The following is a 12788-nucleotide window of genomic DNA, read 5'->3' on the forward strand; positions in this document are numbered from 1 at the left end:
CAGACAGCCTCTCCAGGAGGTAGCAGCCTGGGCTGGCTGTTGGGCTGAGAATCTGGAGCCAACAGCTGATCATCTCATTCTCACTGTCAATCAATGGTGGCAAACCCCTGTCAGGTCAGGAGAAACACTCATTCTCTCCATGGGGCTTTATGACATCTTTCAGACTTCCATAGCTTCACAACATCACAAATTAAAAAGTTACAGATTGACTGTTATTATTGGGTAAAGATGACAAAGATTCTTCTGTGAAGAATATGAGGTATGGATTTACATATCAACATCAAATCTGTAATAATTATGAGTCAATGTTTTTAACATTGAGTGTTTAATTTCAAAGTCTCACCTGCAGCGGAATCGAGATTGCTCAGTGATAACATTGGCAAGTTGTCGCCATTCACATTTGGCATTGCCTAGCATGTCAGCTAACCTGTTCCGAGCTCCTTCACTTAAAGTCCCAATGCTTAGATTCCAGTCACCTATCTCTAATCTGTCTTTAAACAATACTGTTGTTTGGAGGGAAAATAACAATTGTAAATAATGGTTATTGATCCTAGTTTTCACAGTTCTCAAATTAAAACATAATTTTAAGCGGTAACTCGACTGCAACAGTGGTCATCCAGAGTCAAGGGTGCCAGTCACACCTTGAGTGGCTGTGATGGCAGAACACTACAGAAGACACATTGTCACAACATTCACTTGCTGACGCTTACAGTGATTGGTATGCAAAGCATGCAACAAAAAAAATGTATGATTGGATTCTACGTAGCCTAGTTATAAGCTATAACATGTATAAACACAGATTATAAAAGCTGATCTACCCCCTAAAAATGAACACATTAGATAACAACAAATAAATATCTGCCAACTGCTGTAGCCTATCTATCCGAATTTACCAAAAAACAGAAAGCGCGTCCATTTACATGCGTTCTATTCAGATGCTTACGGAATAACCTGAGATTAATTTGTCTACGTAAACTACTGTATGTTCATCTCAAAGCATACAAACCCCTGCTTCTTTTCCGATTATGTTTTCGATAAGTTGTTCAATAATTTACAGTGGAAGAACAGACAGACCGAACACTCTACTAGTTCAGAAATCTCTAAATCTCAATCTCTATTTCAGAAGTAGCCTACAGTAATTCACCTTTGCCAATCTCGTCTGTGTGAATAATATTCTCTCAATTAGGTTAACAATGCGTCACTCCTCATTTCACATCATTTCCTCTTTTTGTGTCATCCCTTAGGTTTAGCCTACTTTCACCTTCTCTATCTATGCCAATAGAATCACACCAACACTCAGCTTCAGGGGGAAATATACAGTATATCTAAGAATGCATTTAGACAGATAGCCCCTTTTCTGATCTTTTTCAATAATTGGTCTTTTGACCAATCAGATCAGCTCTGGAAAAGAGCTGTTGAGAAAAGATCTGATGTGACTGACCAATTAGTGGAAAAAATATCATAATTGGGCTTCATTGTGAACTCAGCCGGATTAACTTGGAATGATCAACAAACTCAACCACATGTTGCAGATTAATCAAAATGTAAAAAATAATAAAAACAGAAACAGTCATTGAATTTAGAATGATGTTTATTCACCATTGATAGACAAACTCTTGCATGAAATAAATAGACCTCAAAGGGTATTTTTTTAGGTGTTCACTCTGATAAATGACAAGAATAAACAAGGCCTTAATTTTTCTGAAAGTATCCAGCACCACCATGCATCGATCACAGAGTATTCCAGATGCCATCTGCAAGATGTGAATCAAAACTCCTACTCTCACATAACATGTGAAAATTGAGTGTGTGATATTTTTCAAAGAAGCTTATAGATGGTAACATTTGAGATAAGAAATCAAAAGGCAAAAGTTAAGTTTAATAAAAAATCCAGGTCTTTGTTTTTGACTTTACTTACAACAAGTCCAAGTACTCAAGGTGATTCCTTTTCAGCAGAAAGATGACATACAAACTGACAGTATTGAGTCGGTCAGGTTACAGCTATGCTGTAGTGTCTGGTGTACACAGATCTACAGAGAGCAGCTGATCACTGAGGGGCTCTCTCTCACTGGCTCTGGGTCCTACAGCTTCTTCCCTTTGTGTAACCTGTTAAAGCGCAACATGTGCTCCTTCCTCAGGACCTTCCAGTACTCATGGCTATCTGGCTCCAGCTCATGGATATTCTTTGGGGGACCCAGCTGCAACCGGAACAGCCTGGGAGGCAAGAGAGGTAGCAGCTTGGTGTCACTTAAATTGTTCATATGAAATGCTTTGTAATTATTAATTAATAACATTATATGTTTAAAACAAAAGCTGCTATTCATGGACATGAAGTTGAGCATTAATAAAATATCCCAGAAAAACATAACTGATCTCTAGCTATCTTCTCAAGGTAGTACCATATTTGAGCACTTACCACTCTGGGTACTCCTCGGGAGGTTTCAGTGCAGGGTCGTCTCCTTGCTTAAAAATGTTGACTCCAACAGCGTGAGAGGTGAGTTTCACAGGGTCCTTACACACCTCCGGTCCCTTCAGCACATCTTTCACCATGCCCTTGCCCTTCCCTTTGGCAGCTGGGAGAGAGAAAGTAAGTTGGGATGAAAACAGGTTATGACTCATTCAATACTTGAGCACGGCTTTCACTGGTCTTATTACAAAACATGGAACAATGATTTAGAGAACATAAACAAGATTGGACTTCTGCTTTGTTCTAGTCTCTGCTTTGTTCTAGCCATCTCTCCCCAGTGTTTTTGATAAACATATATATAAGTCTTACAAACAGTTACATTTATTAACTGATGAATTTATCTGGAAATGCAATAGCATATATTTAACATCATTGGCTCAAGATATTGTCCTGAATGCTATGTGGCAAGGAAACACTCCGATGAAATTCTAAAGATCCAGTGCCTTGAGATAAACTTCACAATTAGAGATAATATGCAAAAGCAAGGCAGATGCTATGATTCAATGGGTGGGTGCGAAAGAGTTATTTTGATTGCACATGCATTCATGCAGGAAGTTATGACAGGAACTGTGGTACATAGCAAGTAGCTAGCTACCTCACTATATTGATGCTATAATTATTCATACTGTAATCAAAGAAATAACATTGCTCACCATGTCTGTAATTTACCTGTTCTTGGGTTCATCACCCAGTTATCTTTTCTAATGGTAACTAGCTAGCTAGAGACATTTTCTTGTAAACATATTATCCACCGCACCATTTTATTGTGGGGAGAAGGATTTTTACAGAAGTCATTTACTTACCAACTTTCTTTGCATATCCACACGTCGGAATTCTATACAACAGGTTACTCATACAAAATCTCACAGGTGTATTGGTCGCAAAGCATTTCATTCTCATCGTAGAGCAGAATAATCCGTACCTTGCCATCCTTTCTTGCGGTAAGGGATAACACAAATGGCCACCATGCATGTCTTTGACATTCATAATCGCCACTTCCGGGTAACTTCTTCTTCTAAGGAAAACCGAGTGTATCAGCCATCGCTGAATTTCTATTGCACGTTACTGCCACCTGCTTGGAGGAATGCATGCGATCAATGTGCCTTTATGCGACAGCAAAGTACCAATAATTAAACTCATCTGCATAACATCGAGAGAGGAAGATATCCACAACAACAGGTTAACACAGAAATCCAGTGAAGGTGGTTGATCAACACTGGACTGTGACTGGATCAGAGATGGATGGAAAGGTAGCGGGGTTAGTAGTTAAGGAGAACGGGATGGAGTGTAGTGATGGAGTGGAAAAAGGTAGTGGTATAGTAAGAGTAAAGGTTAAGAAGAAGAGGAAGCCTGAGGAGCCTTTGCAGGTCTTGTCAGAGGAGAGTAGTGATGATGAGGGAGGTTCGGTTCGCAGTGTTGTACTGAGAGAAGTGGAGTTCAAGGTGTTGGTGAAATTTAAGGATCAAGGTGGACTCACGGTGGTGAGTCCTATCACATTGACTAGGGATTTGGAGAGTAAAGTAGAAGAGTTTGTGTCCGCTAAAGTTCTTCGTGATGAAAGTTTGGTGGTGGTGCGTTTCAATGCTAAACAGAATGAGTTGGCGCTCAAACTCAAGCAGGTATGTAAACGTGTGGTTGATAGTAGCATGCTGGATCAAACTGGACGGAAGTGGGTGAAGGGCATTATTACACGAGAAAGGAAGAAGGTGGATAGCTTGTCAGTGCTACTAAACTTTGAGGATCTGGTATTGCCAGGAAAAGTTAGGATTGGGTAAATAAGTTACTATGTGCGAGCATATGTTCCAAAACCATTGCATTGCTATAACTGTCAAAGGTTTGGGCATGTGGCTGTGGTGTGTAAAGGCAAAAGGAGATGTGCGAAGTGTGGGGGAGAACATGCATATGGGAGATGGGGACCAGTTAAAGTGCTGTAACTGTGGGGGTGCCCATAGTGTGGCGTATGGGGGTTGTTCAGTGATGAAAAGACAGGTGGGAAGTGCAGCAGGTGAGCTTAACATCTCGTATGCAGAAGCAGTGAAGGTAGTTCACACAGAAACAATCGGGGCACCTAGAAGAGCAGGTATTCCAGGGCAGATTGGGATGTAGGTTGGGCATGATGGAGGGAGCAGAATGGGGGAGAGTACAAGACTGGTAGGAGACATGAGGAAGGTTGTTTCATTTGTGACAGCAGCAATCAATTGCACCAAAAAATGACAATCAAGGACTAAGATAAAGATCATAGTGGAGCAGGCAGTGAGGTATCTTGGGATCACAGTACCTTCATGGGAAAATGTACAGGGTGACCTCAATAAGATTGGGAATCAGTCCAGCCAGGAATCATGTATTGGTTAATTTGCATTAGGGTGTTAATCATTCAATGGAATGCCAGAAGTTTGATGGCTAATGGGCAAGAGTTCAACCAGTTTCTTGAGGAGTTACCAGCCAAACCTGATATGATATGTTTCCAGGAGACATGGCTAAAACCTACTCTAGGTGTTGTAATACAAGGTTAGGTTGCAGTCCGTAGAGATAAGGTGGCAGGGGGAGGATGAGGGTGTGCTACCTTTATAAAGTGAGGGATCCCTAATAGGTGTGTGGGAGAGGGAGTGGAACAGGAGTATGTAGTGCTGGAGGTGTGGTTGGGAGGGGGGAATATGGTAATAGTGAACTTTTACAACCCGTGTAAAAGACTGGAGTTGCGGGCCCTTGGGAATGTAGAAGGTCAAGATAGGAGATGGGTAATGTGGTGTGGGTATTTTAATACTCATACTACGCTCTTGGGAGGGTTACAGACTGAGGTAAATGGACAAGTGTTGGAGGAACTACTAGATGACAAAGGGCTTGTGAGTCTTAATGACGGCTGGGGAACCAGGATTGACCCAGTAACTGGAAATGAATCTGCTCTGGATCTTACTTTGATCTCAAGTTCAATGGCAGACAGATGTAGTTGGGAGGTTTTGGAAGAATCTATAGTGGGTAATGTTCACTATCCTATCATGTGTACTGTAGGATTGAGGGAGGAAGAGGAAATCAGTAGGAAATGGATTGAGGAGATGGATATTTGGGAAAGCAGAGTGGGTTCAGTTTCAGGAGTTGAGTGAACAGGAGTTGTCTCAGGTAGATCTTAATTCAGATATAGAAACAGTAGATGCAATAAGAGGAGCAATAGTAGGGGCTGCAAGGCAGGTGATTCCTATTGGTACAGAGGGGAGAAAGAGTAACACAGTCCAATAGTGGAGTGATGAGTGTAGAGAAACAGTGAAGAGTAGGAAAAGGGCTTTCAGAATGTTGAAAACATACCATAATTACCAGCACCTGATTCAGTGTAAACAAGCACAAGCAGAAGTAAGGTAGATCATTAGGACAGCTAAGAGGGAGTATTAGAGGACAACTAAGAGGGACTATTGGAGAACATCCGGGGCTCCTGGATCAGAGAGAGATGGTGGGGGATACATTGAATGGCCCTTTTATGTTGGCTGAGATGAAGAGAGCATTAGCTAAAGCTGGGATAACATCTCCTGGGAAGGATGAGATGTGTTACATCATGATGGCTCATCTCAGTGACACTGCAATCGGGAAAGTATTGGGCTTTAGTGGACGGTGGTGGAGCCAATACGGAAACCTGGAAAAGACACTACTAGTCCTTCAAGCTATAGGCCAATAGCGTTGACATCTCATGTATGTAAAATTATGGAAAGAATGATAATGGAAAGACTGATGTACTTTCTGGAGAGTAGAGGACTAATGTCACCAGATCAAAGTGGGTTCAGGAAAGGCAGGGGGAACGATGGAACCTGTATTGTGCCTTGAGTCAGTCATACTTAAGGCACAGGCAAATAAAGAGGTGGTGGTAGCCATTTTCTTTGATGTAGAGAGGGCTCATGATATGATTTTGAAGGAAGGCCTACTTATCAAGCTGGATAACATGGGGGTTGGAAAAAGGGTTTTTAACTGGATACATTTGATTTTTGGGCGATCAATACGAGTGAGGGTGGGGAGCTCTGTCAGAAAGCTATGAGGTAGATAATGGTACCCACCAGGGAAATGCCATTAATAACAGCTGGTGAATGATGTCTAATATTAAAGAAGTCTCAAGGTATTGCTCGCCTGAGGTGGAGTACCTTATGATAAGCTGTAAACCACACTATCTACCAAGAGAGTTCTCATCTACACTGCTCAAAAAAATAAAGGGAACACTTAAACAACACAATGTAACTCCAAGTCAATCACACTTCTGTGAAATCAAACTGTTCACTTAGGAAGCAACACTGATTGACAATAAAATTCAACTGCTGTTGTGCAAATGGAATAGACAACAGGTGGAAATTATAGGCAATTAGCAAGACACCCCCAATAAAGGAGTGGTTCTGCAGGTGGAGACCACAGACCACTTCTCAGTTCCTATGCTTCCTGGCTGATGTTTTGGTCACTTTGAATGCTGGCGGTGCTTTCACTCTAGTGGTAGCATGAGACGGAGTCTACAACCCACACAAGTGGCTCAGGAAGTGCAGCTCATCCAGGATGGCACATCAATGCGAGCTGTGGCAAGAAGGTTTGCTGTGTCTGTCAGCGTAGTGTCCAGAGCATGGAGGCGCTACCAGGAGACAGGCCAGTACATCAGGAGATGTGGAGGAGGCCGTAGGAGGGCAACAACCCAGCAGCAGGACCACTACCTCCACCTTTGTGCAAGGAGGAGCAGGAGAAGCACTGCCAGAGCCCTGCAAAATGACCTCCAGCAGTCCACAAATGTGCATGTGTCTGCTCAAACGGTCAGAAACAGACTCCATGAGGGTGGTATGAGGGCCCGACGTCCACAGACCTGAATCCAATTGAGCACATCTGAGACATCATGTCTCGCTCCATCCACCAAAGCCACGTTGCACCACAGACTGTCCAGGAGTATTTAAACAAGTATTTATTAAGATTATTTCTTTCATTCAGATCTAGGATGTGTTGTTTAAGTGTTCCCTTTATTTTTTTGAGCCGTATATATATATATAGCGTTGTTAAGGTCATCAATGGATTATGGAAGTATAGTATATGGATCAGCAACTCAGACATTAAAAAAAAAAGCTAGATGTTATCCAGGCCAAAGCCCTACGAATATGTTGTGGAGCACTCAGGACCTCCCCGGTGGCAGCGATGCAGTTAGTGTTGGGAGAGATGCCATTTCATTTAAGAAGACAGCTGGCCATGACATATTGTGTAAATCTACAAGGACATAAGGTTACACATCCTACAAAAAAATGTGAACTAAATCTGAATACAAGCTTTGGGTGGAAAGGCAATTGCATGGCGAGAGATGGGGTTGTTTGGGAGGGAGTTTAGCCCCTCTCTGGTTCTCGCTGCTTTCCCACCTTGGTTTCTCCCTCAGCCAGTGATAGATCTAGGGTTGCTTGAGAGGGTGTTGAGGAAGGAGTAGATTCAGTTGTAAGTGAACATTTAAGAACACAATAGTATGCTTTCTTTAATATATTCACAGATGGATCTATGAACCCTAAAACAGGGACGACAGGGACAGGGACGAAAAGAGCAACGGATAATTTATCTGTTTATACAATGGAGTTGTTGGCCATACTATTGGCTGCAGAGTGGGTGGAGGAGGTGAGGCCAGAATTCATGTGTGTCTCAGAGCAGAAAGGATGTATTGTATGAGGTTTTGCAGTGCTTGTATAGGGTGAAACAGATGGGGGTATTTGTTATGTTCCTCTGGGTAGCAGCTCATGTGGGAGTAGAGGGAAATGAGGAAGTGGGTATTATCGCCAAGCAGGCTCTTAAACATCCTAATGTTGAGATGGAATTGTCAATCAGTAAAGCAGAAGCCAAGGGGTTAATAAGAACAGTGGTTAAAAGTGGTAAGAATTGTGGAACAGAGAGAGTACGGTAAGACACCTGTATAAGATCCAGGAAAAGGTGGGGGCAGGAAAAATCCTCAGGCCGAGAGAGAAGGGAGGAAAGTGCAGTCACAAGGCTGAGAATGACACACAAGGCTAAATAGTACATTGAAATTGGTGGAGAAACATCCGACTGGGAGGTGTGATCATTGTCAGGAGGAGATGGAGACAGTGGAACATGTTCTATTTCAGTGCCAGAAATGGAGTGATTGTTATTAGATTTGAGGAGTAATGGGGTTGAAAGGTCAGGATTAAGTGAACTGCTGGGTAAATCTAAAGGGGGTGTAGTATTTCATTATGTATTTCGCAAGTAAGATTATTGGGTAGGATTTAGACCTCCACTGTCTCTGATCCACACTCCAGTCTAGTTGGTGGCGGTAATGCACCTTAAAGTTGTTTGCCAACCGCCATATAAATCCACAGTAGAAGAAGAAGAAGACGACGAATCCACAACAACAAAGATGTCGGATCAATACGCCACCGTTCAGAAAGGCTCCCTGAAATTGAAAGGGATTGGAGTTGTTTCCGTTGGTAAAAAGTATGTATTTCATGTTATTATTACTTATAAGTCAGTGTGCTCTAAAACCTATGTATCTCTTTCACCTTGGTCGGACGTGAAAGAGTATCTAGCTCTGTCCCTATTAACCAGCTAAATTCGCTAACCAGCTAAAGTTAGCTTCGCTACAAGCACACATGGTAACAACAGTAACATCGTCGGTTGTTCACTGTAAATTGTTACATACGTAGCTAGTGTCAGCCTATTCAAATTAATGTAGCTTTAAGTGCAAGTAAGCAGACATGTAGGCCTAACCTAGTATTTCCCTCAAACTTTAGCTGGTGTAACGTTACCTACCTTTTTATTTTTTAGAAAGAAGAAGAAGGACAAAGAGAAGAAGCGTTTGGAGCAGCAAATTAATACAAATCGAAACGAAGAGGAGGAGACCAAGAGTGGATACATTGACAAAAGAACACCAGCTCAAATTGCATTTGACAAGATGCAAGAGAAGAGGGTAATGCTCATTGTTCTAGCTAAATGTATTGTCCAACTAATGTTAAAGCACTGAAATAGATACAATGTTAGTCATGGGATGAAATATACTGCTAAAAAAAATAAAGGGAACACTTAAACAACATCCTAGATCTGAATGAAATAAATAATCTTATTAAATACTTTTTTCTTTACATAGTTGAATGTGCTGACAACAAAAATCACACACAAATAATCAATGGAAATCCAATTTATCAACCCATGGCGGTCTGGATTTGGAGTCACACTCAAAATTAAAGTGGAAAACTACACTACAGGCTGATCCAACTTTGATGTAATGTCCTTAAAACAAGTCAAAATGAGGCTCAGTAGTGTGTGTGGCCTCCACGTGCCTGTATGACCTCCCTACAACGCCTGGGCATGCTCCTGATGAGGTGGTGGATGGTCTCCTGAGGGATCTCCTCCCAGACCTGAACTAAATCATCCGCCAACGCCTGGACAGTCTGTGGTGCAACGTGGCGTTGGTGGATGGAGCGAGACATGATGTCCCAGATGTGCTCAATTGGATTCAGGTCTGGGGAACGGGCGGGCCAGTCCATAGCATCAATGCCTTCCTCTTGCAGGAACTGCTGACACACTCCAGCCACATGAGGTCTAGCATTGTCTTGCATTAGGAGGAACCCAGGGCCAACCGCATCAGCATATGGTCTCACAAGGGGTCTGAGGATCTCATCTCGGTACCTAATGGCAGTCAGGCTACCTCTGGCGAGCACATGGAGGGCTGTGCGGCCCCCCCAAAGAAATGCCACCCCACACCATGACTGACCCACCGCCAAACCAGTCATGCTGGAGGATGTTGCAGGCAGCAGAACGTTCTCCACGGCGTCTCCAGACTCTGTCACGTCTGTCACATGTGCTCAGTGTGAACCTGCTTTCATCTGTGAAGAGCACAGGGCGCCAGTGGCGAATTTGCCAATCTTGGTGTTCTCTGGCAAATGCCAAACGTCCTGCACGGTGTTGGGCTGTAAGCACAACCCCCACCTGTGGATGTCGGGCCCTCATACCACCCTCATGGAGTCTGTTTCTGACCGTTTGAGCAGACACATGCACATTTGTGGCCTGCTGGAGGTAGTGCTCCTCCTGCTCCTCCTTGCACAAAGGTGGAGGTAGCGGTCCTGCTGCTGGGTTGTTGCCCTCCTACGGCCTCCTCCACGTCTCCTGATGTACTGGCCTGTCTCCTGGTAGCGCCTCCATGCTCTGGACACTACGCTGACAGACACAGCAAACCTTCTTGCCACAGCTCGCATTGATGTGCCATCCTGGATGAGCTGCACTACCTGACCCACTTGTGTGGGTTGTAGACTCCGTCTCATGCTACCACTAGAGTGAAAGCACCGCCAGCATTCAAAAGTGACCAAAACATCAGCCAGGAAGCATAGGAACTGAGAAGTGGTCTGTGGTCTCCACCTGCAGAACCACTCCTTTATTTGGGGTGTCTTGCTTATTGCCTATAATTTCCACCTGTTGTCTATTCCATTTGCACAACATCATGTGAAATTTGTCAATCAGTGTTGCTTCCTAAGTGGACATATTGATTTCATAGAAGTGTGATTGACTTAAACAACACAATGTAACTCCAAGTGTTCCCTTTATTTTTTTGAGCAGTGTACTTAAAGTTTACAATACCATTATTCACCCCCACCACCACCCTTTTCATTTCTTTCAGCAAATGGAGAGGATTTTGAACAAAGCAGAAAAAACTCACAAGAGGAGAGTTGAGGTAAGACATTTTATTTTATGCGGTTACTGTAATTCAGAAAATATTCTTGGAGATTTGAGTTGTACAAACCCCTGGCATTTACTATAAACAACAGTATTTTTGTTGTTGCAGGATTTCAACCGTCACCTGGACAGCCTGACAGAACATTACGATATCCCTAAAGTCAGCTGGACCAAATGAAGAGGACTCCTGGATCACTTTTATTTTCGAATATGCTTTAGAAGTTCCTTTTATGCCCATTGTGACACGTTCTGTCATTTTGTTGTTCGTTAATATGTAATTTGGGTGAGTTCTTAAATTCACTCTGGCTATCTCCTCAAATTTCAGAGCACTCTTGTCTGTGTGCCAGAGCGCATGATGAATTTGCTAATGCTCAACACCCGTTGAATATGGCAGATTGTTGCCAGCAGCACAGTTATTCACCAACGCTCTGGATAACATGAAAACAGCCTAACCAGCTCTGCTAGGGCGAGTAAAATGATCAGTGAGGTGTTCTCTCATTTGTGTCTGGAAGTAGCTAGCCAACGTTTGCCAGTTAGCTTGGGTGCTTGACTGCCGTGTGAGGTCAGAACGCTCTAAGCAATCCTACTCCTCGGCCAGAGCTTCCAGTGTATGCTCTGAATTCACGAACAGACAATCTGACAACGCTCTGAATTTACAAATGCCCAGAGTGCACTCTGGAGTGACTTTACGAACACACCCTTTGTGAATACATTTGTTCCATATGCTGAATTCTACTAGATTACACAGAATTGCTGTTGTAATCATGTGTATTTGATTAAAGTGAGTTACCTTTCCTTGTATTTGGAAATTCACTCATTTATACGCCATAATATTGATGTTAGTATTGGCTGTGTGTAGTTAATTGCTATAAAGATTGCATTTTCCACAGGCCGAACTGTAGAGGCATAGAGATCCTACAATTATTATAGCCTCACATCTTTGGAGTAGGCATGCTGATCTCAGATCAGTTTTGGCCTTTAGATCATAATGAATATGATTATATGTACAGATCCTTGATCAGCACTCCTATTCTGAAACGCTTTGTGTATATGTACTCTGGTCTCTTATACCACCACATGCATAAGTAAGTACTCTGTAGTCTAAAGTAATTCTAATTTGTAATAGAAAACAATATGGACCAAATTATGTCTTATGAATGAAACATTTGTCTTGGAAAAGGTGGTGCTAAAACACAGTTTCCAACACTAGCGGCAGTTTCGGGGTAGAGAGAGGTTGCGAGGGCAGCATGGAGGAGAGGAGCATAAAGTGATTCTGAAGTTTAGGGAGGAAGGGGGAGTTGGGGTGATGAGTCTGTGACCGTTGTGATACAAGAGTTGATTGGGGAAGTTGTCAATGTTAAAGTGTTGAGATGGGAGCTTGTTGGTGTTCTGTAAGGACATGGCGCAGAGGGGAAAAAGCTCTGAGTGAAGTAAATAGGGAAGTGTAAGGTGTCGAGCAGCTGGCCTGGTCAAGCAGGGAATCAGTGGATTAAAGGGGTGATGACAGGAGTGCCTTGGCACTAAAGAGGTAAGCGTCATCTTGAGAAGGCATTGTAGTAAACTTTCAAAGGTTGCAAGCAATAAGGGGTGGTGTTAGGATAGATAGCCCATCTATTCTGTTACACTTCAAGGACCGGGTACTGCCAAATAAAGTAAC

At 42.8% G+C, this 12788-nt stretch overlaps 2 protein-coding genes across 2 annotated transcripts; one reads left to right on the forward strand and one right to left on the reverse strand.

The window, feature by feature from the left end:
• Window positions 1-1573: 1573 nt before the first annotated feature.
• Window positions 1574-3490, reverse strand: LOC106573541 (39S ribosomal protein L54, mitochondrial). The gene is made up of 3 exons (XM_014148670.2): window positions 3271-3490; window positions 2417-2573; window positions 1574-2214 (listed from the first exon to the last, which is right to left on the reverse strand). Exons 1-3 carry the CDS (start codon window positions 3452-3454, stop codon window positions 2082-2084), a joined length of 474 nt encoding a protein of 157 aa, XP_014004145.2. The 5' UTR covers window positions 3455-3490; the 3' UTR covers window positions 1574-2081.
• Window positions 3491-8812: 5322 nt separating this feature from the next.
• fam32a (family with sequence similarity 32 member A) lies at window positions 8813-11924 on the forward strand. Its single transcript, NM_001140918.2, is given in 4 exon segments — window positions 8813-8899; window positions 9230-9371; window positions 11076-11129; window positions 11241-11924. Coding segments are annotated over 4 exon segments (342 nt in total). The 5' UTR covers window positions 8813-8822; the 3' UTR covers window positions 11310-11924.
• The last annotated feature ends 864 nt before the right edge of the window (window positions 11925-12788 follow it).

The sequence above is a fragment of the Salmo salar genome, chromosome ssa16 (assembly GCF_905237065.1).
Source record: "Salmo salar chromosome ssa16, Ssal_v3.1, whole genome shotgun sequence".
In the NCBI taxonomy this organism is placed as follows: Eukaryota; Metazoa; Chordata; class Actinopteri; order Salmoniformes; family Salmonidae; genus Salmo; species Salmo salar.

Bases quoted from the DNA above. Each gene is read 5' to 3' on its own strand.
- LOC106573541 (XM_014148670.2), bottom strand. From the start codon at position 3,454: ATGAATGTCAAAGACATGCATGGTGGCCATTTGTGTTATCCCTTACCG. The intron at 2,574-3,270 runs GTAAGTAAATGA...TCTCTCTCCCAG, and splicing joins TGGATATGCAAAGAAAGTTG to CTGCCAAAGGGAAGGGCAAG. The intron at 2,215-2,416 runs GTAAGTGCTCAA...CTTGCCTCCCAG, and splicing joins CCCGAGGAGTACCCAGAGTG to GCTGTTCCGGTTGCAGCTGG.